At 45.9% G+C, this 21,207-nt stretch overlaps 1 protein-coding gene and 1 long non-coding RNA gene across 4 annotated transcripts; both read right to left on the minus strand.

Annotated features, from left to right (window-relative positions):
• Window positions 1–1,453: 1,453 nt before the first annotated feature.
• LOC148398721 (secretory phospholipase A2 receptor-like) lies at window positions 1,454–18,918 on the minus strand. 3 transcript variants are annotated; one of them, XM_088372479.1, is made up of 50 exons: window positions 18,698–18,918; window positions 16,775–16,983; window positions 16,596–16,705; window positions 16,318–16,439; window positions 16,196–16,252; window positions 15,964–16,116; window positions 15,791–15,873; window positions 15,364–15,475; window positions 15,247–15,297; window positions 15,009–15,176; window positions 14,798–14,905; window positions 14,607–14,723; window positions 13,597–13,811; window positions 13,418–13,527; window positions 13,137–13,252; window positions 13,012–13,068; window positions 12,777–12,932; window positions 12,613–12,701; window positions 12,076–12,199; window positions 11,947–11,997; window positions 11,696–11,863; window positions 11,448–11,564; window positions 11,254–11,373; window positions 10,816–11,024; window positions 10,637–10,746; window positions 10,344–10,465; window positions 10,195–10,251; window positions 9,960–10,115; window positions 9,778–9,869; window positions 9,271–9,391; window positions 9,152–9,190; window positions 8,905–9,072; window positions 7,394–7,513; window positions 7,186–7,308; window positions 7,097–7,126; window positions 6,874–7,017; window positions 6,635–6,784; window positions 6,267–6,386; window positions 6,037–6,197; window positions 5,836–5,959; window positions 5,708–5,762; window positions 5,566–5,632; window positions 5,228–5,361; window positions 5,114–5,157; window positions 4,868–5,041; window positions 4,646–4,791; window positions 4,416–4,574; window positions 4,157–4,245; window positions 3,905–4,076; window positions 1,454–3,342 (listed from the first exon to the last, which is right to left on the minus strand). In XM_088372479.1, exons 1-50 carry the CDS (start codon window positions 18,762–18,764, stop codon window positions 3,187–3,189), a joined length of 5,922 nt encoding a protein of 1,973 aa, XP_088228605.1. In that variant the 5' UTR covers window positions 18,765–18,918; the 3' UTR covers window positions 1,454–3,186. The 3 variants fall into 3 exon arrangements, with proteins under 3 accessions (XP_088228605.1, XP_088228607.1, XP_088228606.1); XM_088372481.1 differs by lacking the exon at window positions 18,698–18,918 and adding an exon at window positions 17,954–18,119; XM_088372480.1 differs by lacking the exon at window positions 18,698–18,918 and adding an exon at window positions 17,264–17,552.
• A 1,068-nt stretch (window positions 18,919–19,986) lies between these two features.
• On the minus strand, window positions 19,987–20,939 carry LOC148398722 (uncharacterized). Its single transcript, XR_015857844.1, has 3 exons — window positions 20,916–20,939; window positions 20,760–20,839; window positions 19,987–20,361 (listed from the first exon to the last, which is right to left on the minus strand). It is a non-coding gene; the product is annotated as an uncharacterized LOC148398722 (long non-coding RNA).
• Between the last annotated feature and the right edge of the window lie 268 nt (window positions 20,940–21,207).

Raw genomic sequence — 21,207 nt, forward strand, 5'->3', positions numbered from 1 at the left:
TGGATCAGAAACATGGAGGACCACCAAACACATCACTGCTAAACTGCAAACCTTCACAAATCACTGCCTAAGACGCATCCTCAGGATCTTCTGGCCCAACCACATCAGCAACACCAGCCTATGGGACCGCACCAAACAAGAAACAATACAGATACAGATTATGAGGAAGAAGTGGAGCTGGATAGGACATACCCTGAAAAAACCCAACACGGCTATAACCAAACAGGCGTTAACATGGAACCCACAAGGCAAAAGAAGCAGAGGGAGACCCAAAAACAACTGGAGAAGGAGCACAGAGCTGGATATCAGGAAGATGGGACTGTTGTGGAAACAGCTGGAGAAAATGGCAAAAGACAGACGAGGGTGGAAACTCTTCATTGATGGCCTATGTTCTGAAAGGAATGAAAAGGCCTAAGAAGAAGAAAAGATGAAGATGGAAACGGTGACAAGGGTCAAGTTTTGATGTTCATCAGTCCATAGTATGGCAGATTAGCACTGCTGCTACTCCCCCTTTGCGTGGCAAGTGCATTGTGAGGTGAAGAAAAATCTACAAAAAAAATGTGAACATAATTGTGTAGTATTGCTTCAAGAAAATGGTGTCCATTAAATGAAAATCAGATCACATTTTATGACCAATTTATGCTGAATTGCAATATTTCCAAAGGGTGCGCAGTTAGTTGCGTACTTCTTACAATTTCACAACTTCCAAACTACTTCCCATTGCTTTTTCTGCAGTTTATGGAATATGAAATGGAGCTTGCCAAGAAAAGTGAGCAGTCTTCTATTCAGTCCGTGACAGTAGATGAGCCGGAGGTCACGCAAGCACCCAATCTCGAAGAAAACAAGGCGTCTGATAACATAGAACAGCCCTTCAAGTATTGCAGAATTTTTTCCTTGGGGCCAATTCTGAATTGCTCCATTCGCAAGATTAGTGGTTGTCATACCTTAGCATACAGTTCCATCTCAAAAAATATTTATCTTTATCTTCAGTTTACGATGTCGATCCGTTTTGAGGGAGTGATGTGAATGGAATTTTGGTGTAAGTCGGAACAGTAATAAAATGAAACAGCACAGTAATAATAAAAAAAAAAAGAAAACAATTCCTTTGCTTTATTCCTTGGGTTGGCTTGTACACTGGAAGGGGCTTTGCAAGAGAGAGACAACGCAACATTCCAAAATGTCGTATACCATGTGAGTCGGTTACGCCGTTCCTCGGTCCACAGTCTCTCTCGCTGTGTATTCTTCCACCACGGGCACCGACTAGTTCCCGCGAACGTTAAGAATCTTAGAACACCTTTACGACGCAAAACCGCTTTAAATACATGGAATGAAATACGAAAATCGGATGCACCGATACCACTTTTTTAAAAAACAATATAAGTACAAGTACTTTGATTACACTACTTGCTGACACAGAGTACTGAAAAACACAAAAAATATAATTCCACCAAACTCAAATGTCATTTTTATTTTTCAATGCAACAGCAAGCAAATGTTACAGTTGACAGTGAATGACTAACAGTCTACTTTAAATATCTCACTTTTCTATTACTATAAAATAAGAACCTCTTTTAAATAAATAAATTCTTTGAAGTTTACCAGCAAAAAAAATACGAAAAAAAAAGACTAACTCAACTGTGAGAACGGCATTGTTCAAAATTTTCTGCTAGCAACACCAATGCCTACTTGGAAAATGTAAGTGGAAGGTTCTTTTCTTGCATGTAAAACGACTCTTTGTGGGGTAAAATTATCGTCAATCCACTGTGCTGTCAAATTAATCAGAGACGCTGCCCTGTGAGCATGCTTTCGTCTACCTAGACGTCTAGGATAAAACTCGGCTAAAAAGGTCTAAGGGTGAACCTTTTTTAGACGTCTATCCCATAGACGTCTATGCTGTAGATCAGGGGCCCCCAACCACCGGGCCCCAGACCGGTACCGGTCCATGGGTCACTTGGTACAGGGCCGCCAAGCCGCACAGGAAAAAAAAAAAAACTTTCGATCAATTAATTCAGGTCAAGACGCTCGTCCCCGTCACGTGACATGTTTCCCCAGTAGAGCCAGCAAAGCTAGCAAAAAAACATTTTAAAAATTGTCGATTCGCTCCCAATTAATCGGTTTTTGTCCGTAGGAAGTATCATTTTTGTGAATCGTGTAGATCCGTTGAGAAAAATTGTTCTTTCCTCGCTTACCGTTTTTCTCACTTACGTTTTTGCTTAGTATTTTCCTGCTTCCTGTGTTTTTGTCGCTTAGTGCGTGCTTATTGTTTTTCTTACCTACATCTTTTTTGCTTCGTTTTTACACTTACCGTTTTTTCTTGCTTACCGCTTGCTTACCGTTTCTCTCAGTGTTTTTTCTCGTCTAACTTTTTTTCCCGCTTAGTTTTTTCTCTTACGATTTTTCTCACTTACTGTTTTTCTTGCCTATTGTTTTTTCTCGCTTATCGTTTTTTTCTAGCGTAGTTTCACCTTCATACCTTTTTCTCACTTCATTTTTTTCTCAGTTTTTTTCTCTCGCCTACCGCTTTTCCTCACTTTTTTTTCTCATGTACCGCTTTTATCACATACCATTTTACTTGCCTATTGTTTTTCTCGCTTACCATTATTCCCGCTTAACTCTGCTTAGTTGTTCTCGCTTCCTGTTTTTCTCGCTTACTGTTCGCTCATGTTTTTACCCTTGTCTCGCGTTTTTTCTTCTCGCTTATCGTACGTTTTTCTCGTTGACGGATCTTGCGTTACCATTTTTTTCTCGCTTACCATTTTTCTCCCTTGTCGTTATTTCTCGCCTTTTCACATCATTTGCTAGCATTCCCCAATCCCAAGTTTTCATCCAGCTTCTTTGCCTTCACATGCAGTTTCTCCAGAAACTGCATTCTCTTCTCATTACTCATCATCCAATCAATCAAAAGGGTCTCTTGATCGGGCCAGGAAAATCTCTTAACTACAAATACTGCGCAGTTCAATGCAATAAACACAAAGGTACAAAGGCAATCAAAAAGAAAAAAAATGCATGCAAGTCTGGCTTTTTCTAATAGCCCATTAGACAAAGATTAAGTATTAGATCAAACTATTAAGTGGTTACTTTTGTACAATTATCCCACAAACCATCTGTGGCTGGTGGAAAAGGCTGTGCCAAAAACAATTTGAACACTTTGACAACGTCTGTCCTCACATTTTGGCGCAGACTGGTCTAAGCGGAGCTTTTCTTGATGTCCTTGATGGACACGTGACCCCACACGATCAGCTGCGTGATGTTTTGTAGATTGGCCTCTCTGTATTTGTAAGTCACCTCGTCGAGGCCATTGATTGTGATCTGGAAATGATCGTCGGCGCACTTGATGACAACCTGAGCAACAACAAGGACACCATGCACGTAATGAGTGTGAACGGCATGGCAGCGAGTAAAGGCGGGAGATGTGACGTTCACGTTGACATTTTTGGGACTTGTGACTTTTTTTGGCGAGCAAGCCTTACAGTTTCGCTAGCGATTGGAAGAAAATTCATCTTATTGTGGACATTTCTGAGTAGCATCACAAAGGGTGGGATGGTTTGAGCACTTCCTTTTGACTGTAACATTTCCATTTCACACTTTTTGTAGTTTGAAAAAGAAAATCACTCCAATTATTAGCGGCTAGGTGCTCTTCAACCAGTAAATGTCCGCTTCCCATTGGAAACACTCAATTATTTTTTAAGATTGACGCATGTTTAGGGAGGTTCTACAAGATGGAGTGGATTTTGACAGACAGTTGTATGGATACGCCTTGCGCATATGAACAAACAACAAAGCGACAATTAGATAGAATTAACCAACCGGCACCAATCAAAGGTAAGGAACATTCCACACCAAAGTTTGGAAACCCCAAAACTGTAAGTGAGAGTGTGTGCAGAAATGGTGTGATTTACGTCACCTTGACGTCTTGTCCGCGTCCAGAGCCTTGCGTGGGATGCTCCTCTCTTTCGTTCCAAGTTGTGTTCACTCTGGAGTACAACCAAATCTTCTTGGTTACAAAGTTCAACTTGAGGAGCAGCGCGACCACGTTGTCGGTTTCGTCGTCAGGCACAAACAGGTTGATTTTAAACCTGCAACACAGATGGACAACAGTGTGTTTGTGGTATTAGCATTCTTGTACCCGTGTGGGAGTGGGTGGGGGTCCTCGTACCAATCTGCCAGTTTATTTGCTCGCCCTGTGATGGTGATGACATTGTTCACACGGAGACCTCCCTTCAGCTCGACCGCTGATCCAGCAACCTGAAAACATGTAATCAAAAAATAACTGGTCATCAAAACATCTTGAATAGAAATTGCATGCGAATGCTAAGATCTGACACTGAAATGAGATTGTGTGGAACTCATTACAACTGTCTTTTGTACCTGTCCAGAAACGTGGGATGCAGAGAGAGAGAAAAAAATCAACTCACTACATTCGCTGACTTGGCGAGCTTGCTTCTGTGCAAGAGTACGCTGTCACCAGAATGGCTCTCCTCTGCCTTCTCTGAGGTGATCGCATAATGCGCTTTGGGCATCTTGCACATGAAGCTGTTGGGTATCTTGCAGCTCATCTGCTTCCATTTCCCAGCCTGAAAGATGAGCAAGAAGGATTTCAGTGAATCGTGCAGATGTTCCTGCAAACAGTCAATTGGCCACCCACCTTTTGCGACATCGCCACACAGTCCTTTTTCAGGTGTTTGGGTTCTTCCGGGGCCCAGTCGGTGAAGGTCACCTCGTGGCGGTCCGACCATTCAAACATGCCGAGGACACTCTGGTCATTCAGTCCGGTCCACATGTCGCTGGTGTCTGCAGAGGACAAAGGCGAGAAGATCTCTCACCCAGCGTTCAGGGGATAGCCGTTCTACGAAGACGCTGTACGCACCGAGGGCGGAAGCATTTTTCACCCACGTCTGCTCCACCTCAGAAAGGATGGACAGCAGATTGGCACCCAATTTCTTACAGTCAGCTTGAGCAGCGGCCCACTCCTTCTTGTCCTCAAAAGCTTTGTAGCAGAAGCCCGCAAACTCCTCCCAGGACTCTCCCAAGCATCTCGGCTCTGCAGGTGAGATACCGTGCGAGGTTAGCAGTAGTTGAGCACTTGACATGAAAAAATGCTCCGTGAACTCACCTCCGTCTGCAAATGTGAAGGCGTGATCCGTCGAGTCGGCATTCCTGCAGGTCGTACATGTGACAATGAGCTCGGCCTCGTATTGGTGCTTTGCCATAAACGTTGGCCACTCACTTCAGGGAGGTGATCCCGTTCTGACCGGAGCCAGCAAAGCCCTTCTTTGCCACGGCTTTCATCACAATACAGTCTCCTCCGATGTCGTTACGAATGACGCCGGCGTGAATAGCGGCCTTGCAGACGCTTGAGTCCTGCACTCACATCAAGTCAAGAACTCAACTGGCGGGTCACGATAGGGAGGATTTGACTTTCTGATTGGTGTGTGGAAATGAAATCATCTTTCAAATGGAACTAATGTCAAAATCCCAATTGAAATGTAGGTTCATCTTTGAAACGTTTATTTCTGCCAAGAGCCAGTACCTCTCCAGTCCAAGGGTCAGCAATCACGTACGTACCTTATTGTAGACCAAGGTTCCGGTGACATTGTGTTTGGAGTTGGCGCACTTGGGCGGGCAGTGGAAGCTGCAGAAGGCAAGGACAAGCAAATTGACGACAGGCGCCCACCGTCGTGGAAACACCGGGGCAAGTGCGACTCACGTCATTGCCTTGGTCAAGTGGAGGCTGTTGAACGTGCTGTCACAGGTCATCGCATCTGTCAGACAAAAGGTGATATCAAAAGATGGGTTGTATGTTTTTCCCTGCAGCGGAGGAAGACACTCTCTTACCGTCACGTGCGCATCCCAAGAGGTCAAAGCTGAGGCCGAAGTCAACACTGTCCTCCAGCGGCAGGATGCGGACGTACTGAGCGGAAAACGCAGAGCCAAACCGGTGCTCCCCCCCTCCGGTAAACTAGAAATAGCACTCTCATTTGTAATGGCAAGTTTGGGCAGCCCGGTCGGCGTCAGGTCGACTGGCTGGCCGCTCACCTTTTCGTCCGGGTGTTCATTCCAGCTTTTGCCATCAAAACTCATCTTCATCTCAAAGTCGATGACCCAGGACCTTTGGTCAGTATGAGGACAGCCCTGGGTGACGATCCCGGTCACCTTTCTCACGTGACCGAGGTTCACCTGGATCCAGCTGGTGGAGGCTGCAGGACACAAGTTCGCTCAGGACACCAAACTGCCAGCGCCAAAGTAACTTTCGATTGTCTACGTACGATCTTGTGACGGTCTCCAGCAGGAATTCTTGCTCAATTGAGCTTTCTCTGGGCTGGCGTCGCTCATCGAGGAGGAGGCTTCAAACGCTGAGTCCGCCTCAACCAAATTGTCAAGACACACTGAGGACAACCCAGAATCATGTTGCAACCGATCTCTGATAACAGAATCCTTGTATTGTATTGTTATGGGCATTGTTAGGCGCCGTCGATTCACTAGGCCAATGGTCGCCAAGCTTGCAAGGCGAGTGGTCCCCTGAACCTTTTAGTCATCGCATCAACGTCCGTAGCAGAGAGACCATTCAATATGCCATCATACCCCAACTCTGGTCGGGAGATACCGCATTAGACAACAGAGACGTGAAGCCCACCTTTCCGCTCGCAGCTGTAGACCAAGTGCAGGTACTTAGAGACTGCAGGGCAGGTCTCCCGGACGCCCTCAAAAGGGTCAGCAAGACAATATTGACGGTTGTCACATTTCTGCCTGTAGTGAGGGAGTGCTCCTCGCACTACGCAAGTCTCTGCAAGTCATAAGGCCGAGTGGAAGCTTATTTGGCTGCAACGGTCGTATCGTCGGACCACGGACGGCGTCACTTATGTCCTGTCTTACCCTTGGTTGCGTTCTGAGTTGGACATAGGCTGCCGCTCCTCCGTCCGTAGAAGGCCGACTGGATGCGGATGACGCTTTGACGCTCACTCTGACAAATGAGGTCGACGTTCTTCTGCTGGTTGCACACAAGGATATCCCGAAAACCTGCAAGCGCACCGTGTTGTATTTTTTCCGTCTCGCATCTTTTGACGTCAACATTCAGGATTCGGGGAGACTGACTTACCGTCATGGCGTGGAGGTTCTGGTTTCTGTCCTGCGAGGCAAAAGCCAAAGATGGGCATCAACATGAATTGGCCATGAGTCACATCTTACCTCGAGCTCTTTTCTTGCATATGTAGTTCCTCTTCTTCTGGCAGTTGTCAAATTTCCAATTTCCCAGTTCACATTTAGCGTGAAAGGAAAGGCAGCTTTCACCAGAGGGTTTACTAGGGCTATCTGTAAGGAGACAGCAGATGCTAAGCACTCCTCTCCATTGCTCCAAATATTGGAGCAACAAATATTGGATGGCGTTTGGCCTCACCTGTGGTCCAGTGGGTGTAACGAAAGGGAGACCCGTCAGTCCACTTGCAACCCTCTTGAGTGATCGTGGTGTTGGTGGCCAACCACAGAGAAGAAACGTTTTGAAGTCCGGTGGACAGAACTTTGGATCAAACATGAATAAAATAACATCAGTAAATGCCTTTAAGCTTATATGTATCACGGTTATAAATCCATTTGACATTTTACTCATTGTGGTCAATATAAAGTGGAACAGCATATCTTTTGTCTGAATTCCTCGTTGTCATAGCGTCACAAACTCATTTTCACCCCTCTTCCTAGTAGCGTCTCAGGGCAAGCCGTTTTGGTGCGGCCTCTTTAAATGCAAATGAGATATTTCAAACCACGCCGCCTCCAGGTCGGAAGTTTCCTTGCGCCGCAAACCTTTAGCTCGAATTAAAGATGTCAACAGCAGAAGACTTGTCAAACATACATAACACGTAAAAGAATAAATCCCTGTTAGGGTGTACAGATTATCTTGATCGTATGATTATGTTAGAATGTAACCTGTAATAATTAATAATTACTAGCTTGTCCTGTCTTAACAAAAGTAGTGGAACAAAGTGCTAAGATCTTTTGAACTCATTGACTAGCTGCAGCGGAAGCAGTGTTGCTTTGTTTACACAATGTCGTAAAAGACCCCCTGCTATGCTTTGATCAGCAGGCCAGGGGCTTCAACCCCATCCTGCCCACTCTCACCCCCACTCTCACCCCCACTCTGTTTCTCTCAATAAAAATGCTCCCGCAATAGGCCTGAGCCAGACTTCATTCGATCATCGCTGTCCACACTGCGACGAATGGACTCTCCACCTGCAGGTGCTTAAAAGGACTTACTTGTCTCCCGTGTGGTTCTTGCAAAATAAGTTGGAGTGAGCACAACTCTAACAATCCCCTCCCAATATTTATGAACGTGGTTAAGAGAAGCAGTAAGCTAATACTTGCATTAAAGAGAAGCATACAAACGCATTTAACACATTCTTGCGTTCCCTAAGAATAAAACATGCAACTAGTTGATATGACTACTCAAAATACATCCACAAGAAGTGACAACAGAGGGCACAGCGCTAAAATCAGCAGAAAGTCCGATGCTAATGCTACGACAATGAGGGCATCCTAGACACGCAATACGAAAGTTAAATAGTTTATTATTTTTGTGTCATCTCAAGCTTAGCGCTTTACTGTGTCCGTCGTTTCCATAGATTGAAGGAACAGAATCTTCGATGAAACAAAGTTTTTCGGCGAATCCTTCTCGATAATGACGAGTTTCTTTTGTATACTGTCGAATTTTTTGTATGCCTTTTGAAAGGATTTGTCAATCCCAATAGCTGTCCTTTTCTGGTCAGATGCGACAAATGTCAGACAACCACTTGCGGTCTGGTAACCAAATGCAGGTGACGTCACAAACAATGTTTTCTTTACTTTAGCATATACGCCAGTCTCTACAAATGTCACAAGATTTTCAACCAACAGTCCCTATCGAGCCCATAAGCCTACCTTCTATGACAGTCTGCTCCATGTTGTCGGTGATGCTGAGCAGGTCGCCTCCGAGGCGGACGCAGTCGTCTCGCGCCTCCTGCCAGGTCTTGGCATTGTTGCGGTTGATCAGGTAGCAGAAGTTGCTGTAGGGGTTCTCCACCCACGAGCCGCATTTTTCGCTCCAGCCTGCAAGAAAGACTCGCGTCACTCTAGGGCCAACTGGCCAAGGACCAATCACGTGTCGGCCGCAGGATGGGATGCCCACCTGCTTGCGGCTCATCATGGCGAGGCTCTCGGATTTTAGCTGCAAAAACGCAAGGGGGATCAAACACGAGAGAGCAGTGAGAGGTCAAAAGGCAAAGTGAGCTGTGGTGACTTTTGGACCTTTTTTGCAGACAGATGGCTGCTCTTCAGTGCAGGGCCACTGATGAAATCGTCCAGAAGCTGACAGAGCAAAGCAGTCACCGCGTCCTGTAGACTGTTCTCCCCTCAGCGTGATGTAGTCCTGCGGATGACAGGATGGATACCAATTGAGTGCGTTTGGTGTTGCAACTTATATTCTTCAAACGTTCAGTTTTTTTTCTTTTCTCATTACTGTACTCCATTTTTAACATCAACAACTACAATGTTCCTATTTTGTTCTTAGACTGTCCATCTATACAATTCTGCACTTTTATATGACCAGACAAAAAAAACTGTATATAACTATTTTATTCAAGCTTGTCAATTTTATTTGTCTTAAAACAACTGCAAGTTGATCTGTGTTCGTGGCCATGCCCCTTTGAAACTTAACACATTTTTTTCTGCTCTTGCAACATTGACCAACCCAACTTTGGCTTTCTCATATCTCATTCTGGACACATTTTAGACAGCTGTAGACGTTTTGCTTACTGCAGACGTTGCGTCGCTCCAGTAAAATTTGTTGTCTTTGTTCTTCTTGAGTCCCATGAAAGGCCAATATCCTTTAACATCTCGTACGTGAGCTTGAGGAAAGCAGAACAAGCGCTAGTTGCAAAGATGCTGGTGATCATTGCGGGATGATCACAGAATTGTCGGTTTGTCTTGGTGCTCACCAGCCAAGAACTTGTTTTCGTCCTCTGAGTGGACGCTGGCCAAGTAACCATCCCGTCCCTTGCAGAAGTTCTTGGCGGCCTGCCAATTCTTACGTTTCCACTCAAAATGATAACAAGAGTCGTCGAGCAGGAAGTCGCCGGGGTCGCAGGAGGAAGCTGAAGCCACAAACAAACTTGGATTGGAAAAGCACGGCGGGACGATGCAGGAGTAAAAACCAGAGTGACAGCCACTCACTCTCCACTCTATCGTAACCAAAGTCTTTCAAGGAACACTCCCGGCCTTCTGGGCAGTCTGCAGAAAGACCACACAATTAAAATGCAGAAAGACCACACAATTAAAATGCCCCTTTCGGCATCAACATGACAACTCCTGAGCAGGCTTACCGTCCAGCGAGCGCTCGCACATGAACGCCAACGAGGATCCGCACGAGGCTTGTCGCCACTTTCCTGGCTGATTCTCGGTCCACGAGCCTTGGTTGACGTACGCGCAGGACTCTACGTCGGAGCTTTCGGGAGAAGTCGTGAAAAGCATCTTACAAACAGGATGAATTGGAGGTTCTTTTCTTGCTCTCCTTTAACAAAAGACTCCCCCCCCCCCCCCCTCGTCACATGTGCTCTTTCCCATTTTGGAAAGGGGCCCCAAAGATTGCCTAACATTCAAGACATGACCTTCTTACCTTCCAACTTGACCTGGAGCCCAGTTGGAGTAGGTCATCGTCTCACGAGCATCTGACCAAGTCAGCTTCTTTTGCTCCTTGTCATAGCGACACCAAGCCTCGTCGCATCTCTGCAGAGACCAATCCTGGTTGTCAATTGTGTACCAATAGAGAATCAACTGCATGCGCTTTCGTCTCACCAGATTGGAGAGTCCGATCCAGAAGGGGTTCTTGCCCATTTCCTTCTTCACAAAGGCTTCCTCGTCCGATGAGGCGATGGAGACCAAGTCGCCGCCCTCCCAGAAGCAGTTGTACCGAGCCCCCAGCCAACCGTTGGGGGTCTCTATCTTCTTGTAGCAACTGGACCGGTGAAGACTCCACCCCTTCTCACATGCTGATTTAGGAATGGCTGAGGACACCATTATTATGCCGTTATTTAGAATGGCAGAAATATAGAATTATCCGCACGTAACGGCATGACTGTCTTGTCAGCATTTTGTGGAAACTAAACTCCAGTGAGTTTTTTACCAATCGTGTCAACTGCGGCACCGAGAATCAAAGGACTTTAGAAAAGGCCTTCCTTAATACTTCATATCTGATGACACAACTCTAAGAATAAGACCAATGTCAAATCATGCCTCTTCCTCTTTTCTTGCAGATGTAGCTGCTGCGCTTCTCCTCACAATCGGCTTTTGCCCAGCGGCCGTCGGCAGTGAGCAAGGAAAGGCAGCTTCCACTGGGGGCTTCTCCGGTGATGCCTGCAAGGAGACGACAAATGCTAAGCACTCATCCGTTTTGTCGCCAACAAACATTCCCCGGGTTGTAGGCCGACCTGTTTTCAGGTTTTTGTAAGTGGACGTCGATCCGTCAATCCACTCGATGCCGTTAGTGATATTGGCATTGGCGCCCAACCACAAAGTGGGACTGCTCAGGGGACGAGCGTACAGACCTTTGGATCAAAGTTAAACAACGACCAAAAGTTTGAAGATCGTACAGGTGCGTGTCTAACAGCATTGTTCCTTCTGGAGTCCACGGGGCATAAACTGTGCGAGCCTCTATCGAGTCCTCTGGGAGGTTTACCTTGTATGAAGTTCTGTTCATCAAAGTGGGTGATGCTGAGCAGGTCGCCTCCGAGGCCGACGCAGTTGTCTCGCGCCTCCTGCCAGGTCTTTGCACGGTTGTGGTTGATCAGGTAGCAGAAGTCGTTGGACGGGTTGTCCATCCACCAGCCGCACTTTTTGCTCCAGCCTGCAAGCGAGACCCATGTCACTTGAGGGCAAAGCGACGACCGACCGTCCGACCGAATGTCGGCTGCAGGGTGGGATGCTCACCTGGTCCCCATGTTGATGACGGCAGAACAGGGAGAGCCCCTTGTACCTTGGCTGCGAAAACGCAAGGGGGATCAAAAAAGAGAGCAATGCCAGGTTCAAGGGCAAAGTGAGCTGCGGTGACTTGCGGACCTTTTTTGCAGATAGATGGCTGCTCTTTAGCACATGACCACACATCAAATTGTCCAGAAGCTGACAGAGCAAAGCACTCTTCGAGTCCTGTAGACTTTTTTCCCACCAACTGTGTGACATAGTCCTGCGGACGACACGTCGGACGCCACTTGAGCCTGTTTTGTGTTACGCTTGGTTGAATGAGTTTTTCCATTCCGTGTTGGAGCATTTCAACGTTCTTTTGGTGAAATCACAGCTTTGAGCGTTTCGGTGAAAACTGCATACTGGGACCAGTCTCATCATGTCATCCTGTTTTATTCTCCGGAATTCCGTCAAATTCTGCACTTTGTCCTACAAGACTGAATTTTTTTTTTTTTTAAACGTCATTCAAGTTTTCATGTTCATTTTAATATCATTCTCAAGGAGAAATGGCAAGTTTGTTCCCCAAATGTTCCAGCTTATTTACTTCAAAAGCATTTTTCTATTCAATTCCAATCTTTTGCCTTTGGGCAGAGGCAAATGCCAACTTCTTTAGACTGCAGTAAATTTTTTACTTACTGTAGATTTTCCGTCAATCCACTCGAAAATGTTTTTCTTCTTCTTCAGTCCCACAAAAGGCTGAGATCTTCCTGCGTCTCGCATGTGAGCTTGAGGAAAGCAGAACAAGCGCTTCAGCACAAAAAGAGCATCCACTTGTCGTATGTTTCTTGTCACTTGCTGACCTGCCAAGAAATTGCCTTCAGCCGCTGAGAGGACGCTGGCCAGATGACCTTTGTTTCTTTTGCAAACCCTCTCAGCGGCCCACTGCACCTTCTTCACCCCCTCGAAACGATAGCAAGACTCGTCAAACAGGAATTCGCCAGGGTCGCAGGAGGAAGCTGAAGCCACAAACAAACTTGGATTAGAGAAGCACGGCGGAACGGTGCAAGAGTAAAAACAAGCGTGGCAGCCACTCACTCTCCACTCGAAGGTAACCAAAGTCTTTCAAGGAACACGGCCGGCCCTCCGGGCAGTCTGCAAAAAGACCACACAAGTGAAATGTCACTTTCGACATCAACATGACAACTCCTGAGCAGGCTTACCGTCCAGCGGGCGCTCGCACATGAACGGCAACGAGGATCTGCACGAGCCGTGCCGCCACTTTCCTGGCTGAGTCCACACGCCTTGGTTGACGTACGCGCAGGAATCTACGTCGGAGCTGTCGGGAGAAGTCGTGATAAGCATTTCAGTATTTTTTTCTTGCTTTCTGGTGAAAACTTGACAAAAGGTCTTTTTTCCCCTCCACTGTGCTCTTTTCCATTTTGGAAAGGGGCCCCAAAACCTTGCCTGACAGTGAAAGGACATCAAGACGTGACTTTTTTACCTTCCAATCTGACGGGTGTCCCAGTTGGAGTAGTTTCCCGTCACGCGGACATCGGACCAAGTCAGCTTCTTTTGCTTCTTGTCATACCGACACCAAGCCTCTTCGCATTTCTGCACAGACCAATCCCGCTTGTCAATCGCGTAGCGGTAGAGAATTAACTGCTTGCGCTTCCGTCTCACCAGATTGGAGAGTCCGATCCAGAAGGGGTCGTTGTTGCCCATTTGCTTCTTCACAAAGGCTTCCTCGCCCGATGAGGCGACCGAGACCAGGTCGCCGCCCTCCCCGACGCAATCGTGCCGAGCCCCCAGCCAACCGTTGGGGGTCGCCATCTTCTTGTAGCAGCTGAAGCCGAAAGTGAGCCACCCGTCGACCATATCACATGACTTCTGATCGACTGAGGAAACATTTGGGGGATTGTAGAATATTCTTATTTGACCCATATTCCACTTATTCAAGCTCATCTCTGTTGAGTGTGGGCCTCAGGTCGTAAGTACTTTTAGCCCTCAAGAAACGCTGACGTACGAGTACAGAGAATAGAATTGGCTCAGCTGGCTCCGATCCAAATTTAACCATCAAGCAATCTTGTTTGTGACCATCTTTCCACCGAGATAATACTGGCAGTCTGGGATCAGAGTTTTAACAATGAGTGGTTTGGTTTGAGACCGTTGAGGGTCGAGACTCAATGTAAAAAGCACAGAGTCTGGAAATCACGGGAGGAACTTTTCTGGATGTGAGACATTTCCACATCTTGAAGGAATAAAATATTTTTCCAGCACAGAGTCTGGAAATCACGGGAGGAACTTTTCTGGATGTGAGACATTTCCACATCTTGAAGGAATAAAATATTTTTCCAATCAACTGATTGTCTTGAGATATTTTTTCCTTCCCTGAGGAAGCCACTTTCAACAGCGAGTTCCCGAAGAACTAATAATAATAATACATTTTATTTATGAGACGCCTTTCAAGGCACTCAAGGCTGCCAACTGACCAGCGAATACAATTTATCACAGGATTATCAACGTTTTGCCACCAATGTCGTGGGAAACAAGAAATTCAGACTACCTGCAGTCTTAATTCGTTTTGCCAATTGCGTTAGCCCTATGACTTGACAATTGACACGCTAACACGCAGACATATTTCATCGAGAGGACTTCAGAAGTCAGTGCGAATCGGCCAAGCGTCACGTTACCTCTTCCTCTTCTCTTGCAGATGTAGCTGCTGTTTTTTTGGCACTGATCAAATTTCCAGTCGCCGTCGGCAGTGAGCAAGGAAAGGCAGCGTCCGCCAGTGGCGTCACTTGCGTTATCTGGAAGGAGACGACAGACGCTAAGCACTCGTCCGTTTTGTCGCCGACAAACATTCGCCGGGTTTTAGACCGACCTGCTTTCAGGTTTTTGTAAATGAACGGGGATCCATCAGTCCACTTGCTGCCTTCAGTGATCTCGGCATTGGCGCCCAACCATAGAGTCAGCGGAATGTCGCGCAGATCTTCAAATCAAAGTTAAACAACGATCAAGAGGTGCATTGTTCCTTCTGGAGACCATGCGGCATAAACTGTCCGAGACTCCATCGTCTCCTCCGGGCACTTTACCTTGTATGAACTTCTGTTCAGTGTCGTCGGCAAGGCTGAGCAGGTCCCCTCCGTGGTCGACGCATTTGTCTCGCGCCTCCTGCCAGGTCACGTCCTGGTTGTGGCTGATCAGGTAGCAGAAGTCGTTGGCCGGGTTCTCCATCCACCTGCCGCACTTTTCGCTCCAGCCTGCAAGTGAGATTCGCGTGACTTGAGGGCCAACTGGCGACAAGAGCGCGACCACGGATGTGACGCCCACCTGGCCTGAATATTGATGACGGATGAGCAGTAAGAGCCTTTCGGACCTTAGCTGCAAGAGGGATCAATAATGAGCGCGCGCGTGATAGGGCAAAGGGAGCCGTCGTGACTCTCAGACCTTTTTTGCAGATGGCTGGAAGGTTGCCGTCGCAGTCAAAGTCATCAAGATAAAGAGTATAGAACACACCTATGCAGTTGAATCTGAGCGTGTGCAATCCTGGGGTGTCGTCCTGCACACATTACAGATAACTTGAGCGCATGATGGCTTTTGTTTCTTGTCAATTACAATTGCCATCAAACTGCAGCTTTATCCTTGTTCCAGCTGATTTTCTGAAAAACATTTCTTCGTAGCTCTTCTCGTAACATTGCGCCCATCCCGGTCAAAGTTTGACTTTTTTGTTTTTGTTCAAGAAAGCTTTTTCCTGCTTAAATGACACTTTGTATCTCACTTTTATCTTTTGCATTTCAGTACGACATCTCATTCATTCATATCATATCATTCTGGACAAATGACAACTTTTAAGTCACTTAAACATTTCACTTACGATAGATGTTCCATCAGTATACTCATAATTGCCATTCTTCCTCGCGAGTCCCACCCAACCAAAGTGCTTGCTTAGTATGTGAGCTTGAGAAAAGCAGAACAAGTGCAAGTTGCAAAGATGCTGGTGAGCATTGCGGGATGATCGTGGAATTGTCGATTTATCTTGGCGCTCACCACCCAAGAATTCGACTACGTCCTGTGAGTGGACGCTGGCCAGGTGACTTTTGCGTCCCTTGCAGAAGTCTTCAGCGGCCTGCCAATTCATCTCCCGCCCAAAATGATAGCAAGAGTCGTCGAACAGGAAGTCACCAGGGTCGCAGGAGGAAGCTGAAGCCACAAACAAACTTGGATTGGAAAAGCACGGCGGGACGGTGAGGGAGTACAAACAAGCGTGGCAGCCACTCACTCTCCACTCGATCGTAACCGAAGTCTTTAAAGGAACACTGCCTGCCCTCCAGGCAGTCTGCAAAAAGACCACACGTTTGAAATGTTCCTTTTGACATCATAATATAATTCGTGCGGGCTTACCGTCCAGCGAGCGCTCGCACATGTATGGCAACGAGGATCCGCACGAGCCGTGTCGCCACTTTCCTAGCTGATTACGGTGGAACACGCCAAGGTTGACGTATGCGCAGGACTCCACGTCGGAGCTGTAGGGAAAAGTCGTGAAAAGCATCTCAGTATTTCTTCTTACTTTCTGATGAAAATTTGACAAAAGCTCTTTTTTCCCCCTCATCACGATGCTCTTTCCCATTTTGGAAAAGGACACTTTGGCAGTGAAAGGACGCAAAACGTAACCTTCTTACTTTCCGTTTAGACCTTTAGTCCAGTTGGAGTAGGTCGCTGTCACGTGGACATCGGACCAAGTCAGCTTCTTTTGCTCCTTGTCATACTGACACCAAGCCTCGTCGCAATTCTGCAGAGACCAATCCCGCTTGTCAATCGCGTACCAGTAGAGAATCAACTGCTTGCGCTTCCGTCTCACCAGATTGGAGAGTCCGATCCAGAAAGGGACGTCGCCCATTTTCTCCTTCACGAAGGCTTCCTCGTCCGACGAGGCAACGGAGACCAGGTCGCCACCCTCCCAGACGCAGTCGTGCCGAGCCCCCAGCCAACCGTTGGGGGTCTCCATCTTCTTGTAGCAACTGGAACCGAAAGGGAGCCAATCTTCCTCACACGCTGAGCCCGGATCAGCTGAGGACAAATTTGAGACTTGTATGACGTACGGGCATAACGTCAGCAGCGTCTTGGCATTTGTATCGAGTTTTGTTTCAAAAGACATAAAGTTGGTTCAAATTAAACCAAGTAGTGGTTCAATCCAATCGGTATTTCTTTAAAACGAATTTAGATTATTTTCGTAACCAGCATTCATTCCAGTGCATGTTTCTCCATTTGCACTGACAATGACATTCTCCCGTCTTATTTTTTCTCATTTTTAAAGTTCTAAATGATGCAAACAACACACTGAACACACCTCACTGCAAGTGACTATTGGACGAAAATGAAAATGCATCGGCTGTCAAAAGGATAACGTTAAAATAGAGAAAAGAAGCTTGAGATTAAGCCGTTTGTGGTGGCATTTTGCTTGCATCGACAATGTGGCAGGCAGCTTGTGACGCAGTGAATCAAAAGGCACGCGCTTTCCGTTTTTGGTTGTTGCCTTTTATTAGCTCACCACTAAATGACACGAATTTGTACACTTAGCCCACAAAAGACATGATCATTTACGTCCTCGTGTGGATGATTTATGTACTGCTTGCTCTAAGAACCTGAGCCCCACATTATTGATGTGGCTCCTTTGTTGGCGTAATGGAGAAAACAAAGCAAGGAAATTGGCGAACGTCAAGTCAAGTTGGGGGTAACCAAACTTGGTTTTCCTGCAAGTCACTTTTTTATTTCTTTACCTCAGGGGTCGGCAACCCAAAATGTTCAAAGAGCCATATTGCCTCCCCCAAAAAACATACCTATCTGGAGTCGCAAATCTAAAAGCCTTTTATAAGGCTACATAGACTGTTAATACATACTGTTTGCCTACTATTGAAATAATGAAGCAGGCTACAAATAAAAACTGAACATTAACAATTAAATGTCTATTCTCCCTGCAGCGCATCCTGGAGCGAATTAGGCATCACGTGACTATTGATGTACGAAAGAGTTCACGTACCTGCATAGCAGAGCTGTCTGTTCGATATCGGTCACGTCACACGACTCAACACAGGCAATTGAGAAAGCTGGAGCTGAATTGATGTCCTTGATTTGCTGATCGGTGATAGTGTTTGCCATTTTAATTACCCTTTCCCTCACTGTCCGAAAATAGGCACTTGTGGTATATGGTTTTTGTTCATCCAGGAAACCTTAAATAAGTCATTGGTCACTTAATTTTTATTCTGTTATAGTTTATTAATCATTCCTGAATGCAAAGCATTTAAAGGTTGTACCTTTAGATCCTTTGCATTCAGGACTGATGTGAGGCATACACCTGTTCAATTTAGCACATTTCTTTTCATGTCTGCGCAGAATATCCATGGACACTACAGTGCCGTAGGGCAAAAAGATGATTTACAACAGCTTCAAAGTCCCAATATACGGAAGAGGATTAGGGCCTGTGAAGAGGGACGGGATTCTGAAATTTTTTTCTCAGAATTCTGACTTCACTTTAAAGTGAAAATTGTAACTTTAAAGTCTGAATTGTAACTTTAAAGTCTGAATTCTCACCTGAAAGTCTAAATTCCCACTTTAAAGTCGAAATTTTGACTTTAAAGTGAAAATTCTAACTTTAAAGTGAGAATACCCACTTTCTGAATAAAAAATTCTCATTTTGAAGTCAGAATCCTGTCACCCCTTTTTTTCTTCACCGGCCGTAATCCTCTTCAGTACCAATCCAACTCCGAAATCGCAAATTACTCACTTGACGAAGTCCACGCGGCGCTCAACGCAAGAATACGCACAAGACGCGCGGCCAGTGGCGTTCCCATCGCTCACAGGAGAGGATACTCCACGCAAATAGTTTGCAGTCAACAAATTCGACTCCAAAGCAAATGATGGACGGACTATACTAGTCACAATAAGTTTGCCTGTTCTGATGCCACTCGGACATCGACCTACACGTGACGTCACAAACGCTCCTAACACGTTTGCACGCCTTTGACCTGGCGAGGGTGGACGTGACATCTTAGACGCCTTTCACTCGCAACAAAATAGAAGCAACCGAAAAAAAAAAAAAAAAGGAGTGGGGAGACAATTTTCGTCGCTTCCGACTGCCAACATACCTCCGAGTTGGGCTTCGATCAGAGCCAAAGTGGGGCCATGTCTTGTGTGAATGCATATGTCATCGGCACGTTGGAAATGACTGTGTCAGGGATCACCAAGGATAAAAACTCAATCAATGCACAATGAAAAACGTTCAAACCGAAAATAAACTTTCCTTTTTAGCATCAATCTACAGTCGTGTTTGAGCACAATTCATCACCACACAGAAATAGAAAAGCATTGACGCTCATTGGAAACGGGCTAGCACGACTTGTCCAGATATCCGTAGTTAAGCTAAGGGCAGTAACTCCTTGTCGCAAGTCTGTAATGCTCCTTTTTACATTCTCATGCACCTTCAATCAAATTAGTCATTTTATAACATTATTTGTTTATACCATTATTTAACCGATTCAACGCCCTCCAACTTCAAGAGGCTTGTGACGCAGAGGGAGGAGTTGAGCGACGCTTGCTGGCCAATCAGAGACAGGAATAAGGTTCACTGCGACAGGTGAAGGGAAAAAAAAGGTTCTTCGTTGCATTTTTCCCATTCATGTGTCATTGTGATGATTGTTTTTCCATCCAAGACAACATTATGTTTTTATATATGACATTAATGCTTTCATTATTCCCCATTCCTTAGGCGCAAAACATAGTTTTGAATTAGGCTGTGTTCATGTATAGATTTGCAATACACAATACAATATTAATCTTTTCATTTTTTTATTTTAATTACAACGATATGTGGTTACTAATTTTTTTATAGTGCAAACTATACTCTGTCTATGTGCCAGGATAAATTCATCATTTCATTTCATTTTATTTCTCTCAAGACTACCTGTACAATATAAATGTCCTTGGTGAGACGTTTATTTGTCTTGTTACCAAGTTTGCTCCCCTTTTCCGATAAGCAGCTGCTACAGAGACAGATGATGATACTCATACATTTTTATTTCACAATGCTTCAACGTCACAAAGACACAGACACATGTTCAGGCTCTACTCTGAGCATTGTCCTGGGTTCAGCAGGGTTTGCGTGACGGGGTTTTGCCCGGCTAGGCTGGCTTCGCAGCTCACTGATTGGGCCGTGCGCCACTGGTCCGGTGACAGGCTCAAGGTGCTGGTCCAGCTGAAGCCCACCTACATCAGCCTCTTCCGGGGAGCTGTGCGACACCCCTGAGGTAGCGGGGGCGCCATCAACCTTCCAACCCAGGGTCCAAGTTTGAGGGCCCCCTTTGGCCAGGCACACGGCTGTGGCCTGTTCCGTTTGCAGCTGCTCCTTGGAAGGAGGGAAGAGGGTCACGGTGGGCCGATGCACCTCACCCGCTGTCAGGGGGACAGGACAAGAGACAAGCAGTTTTCTCCAATTGCACACACTTTCAATGTCACGTAGGCCGTGGTTCGGCTCATGTGAATTTACAAGAACACACTTTATGAAACACTTACCTTCTCACTGGGCAACAAACGTCCAAACGGTCCTAATATATGTCATAATAAACATTATTCCATCATTGCATTGTAGGTATAGCTACACTTCGGGAAATAGCCGTTAACAGCTAATATCGAATTAAGTTTTTAGCTCTTACTCAAGAAAGGGCTGGGTGTTTGTTTTGTAAAAATTGACAAAAATAATGTTACTCGTTTTCCAAAAGCTGGCTAAGGAACTGGAGAATTATCAATTATTTTGATGCAAAATAATAGATGATCAAGTAAATAGTACTTACCAAGGATAAGTTTGGTTCCTTCTTCAGCGAAACTCCACCACAGTGATGCAAAGCGGTGAGCCGTCCGGACAAAAACTCGTCTACTGTCAATGAGCAATAATTTGCTGTAATAGCGAAAAGTACAAGTCCAAAGAACAGGAAGTGGCGGCCTCGCACCTTCACAAAGGCAGGTGCGCTCGCAACTTCATTTGCATGCGCCTCTGCCATCTCTAAAACATGATGAATCAGCTCAAAAAAAGTTTGCTCTCCAATACCACCACAATGGCCAACATCGGATATGTTAATTGTATTTCTTTCAGTAATTCTCTCACATGCCACAAGAAGGCGTCTGCGTAACAATGTTGGAACTCGTCCAACACTAGCAGATAATCATGGCTCTAAAATTTAGTCTAAATTGACTAAATTGACATCGCTACCCCGATGAAGATGACTGACATGTTCATTTTTG

Source organism: Syngnathus floridae, chromosome 4, assembly GCF_059516105.1.
Source record: "Syngnathus floridae isolate MCC-2025c chromosome 4, RoL_Sflo_1.0, whole genome shotgun sequence".
Lineage (NCBI taxonomy): Eukaryota > Metazoa > Chordata > Actinopteri > Syngnathiformes > Syngnathidae > Syngnathus > Syngnathus floridae.

Excerpts from the sequence above, each read along its gene's own strand:
- LOC148398721 (XM_088372479.1), bottom strand. The coding sequence starts at position 18,764 with ATGGGAACGCCACTGGCCGCGCGTCTTGTGCGTATTCTTGCGTTGAGC. Across the intron at positions 11,565-11,695 it reads TGAACAGAACTTCATACAAG|GTCTGTACGCTCGTCCCCTG; the intron begins GTAAACCTCCCA and ends TTTGATCCAAAG. Across the intron at positions 11,025-11,253 it reads CTGCAAGAAAAGAGGAAGAG|CCATTCCTAAATCAGCATGT; the intron begins GCATGATTTGAC and ends TGGTGTCCTCAG.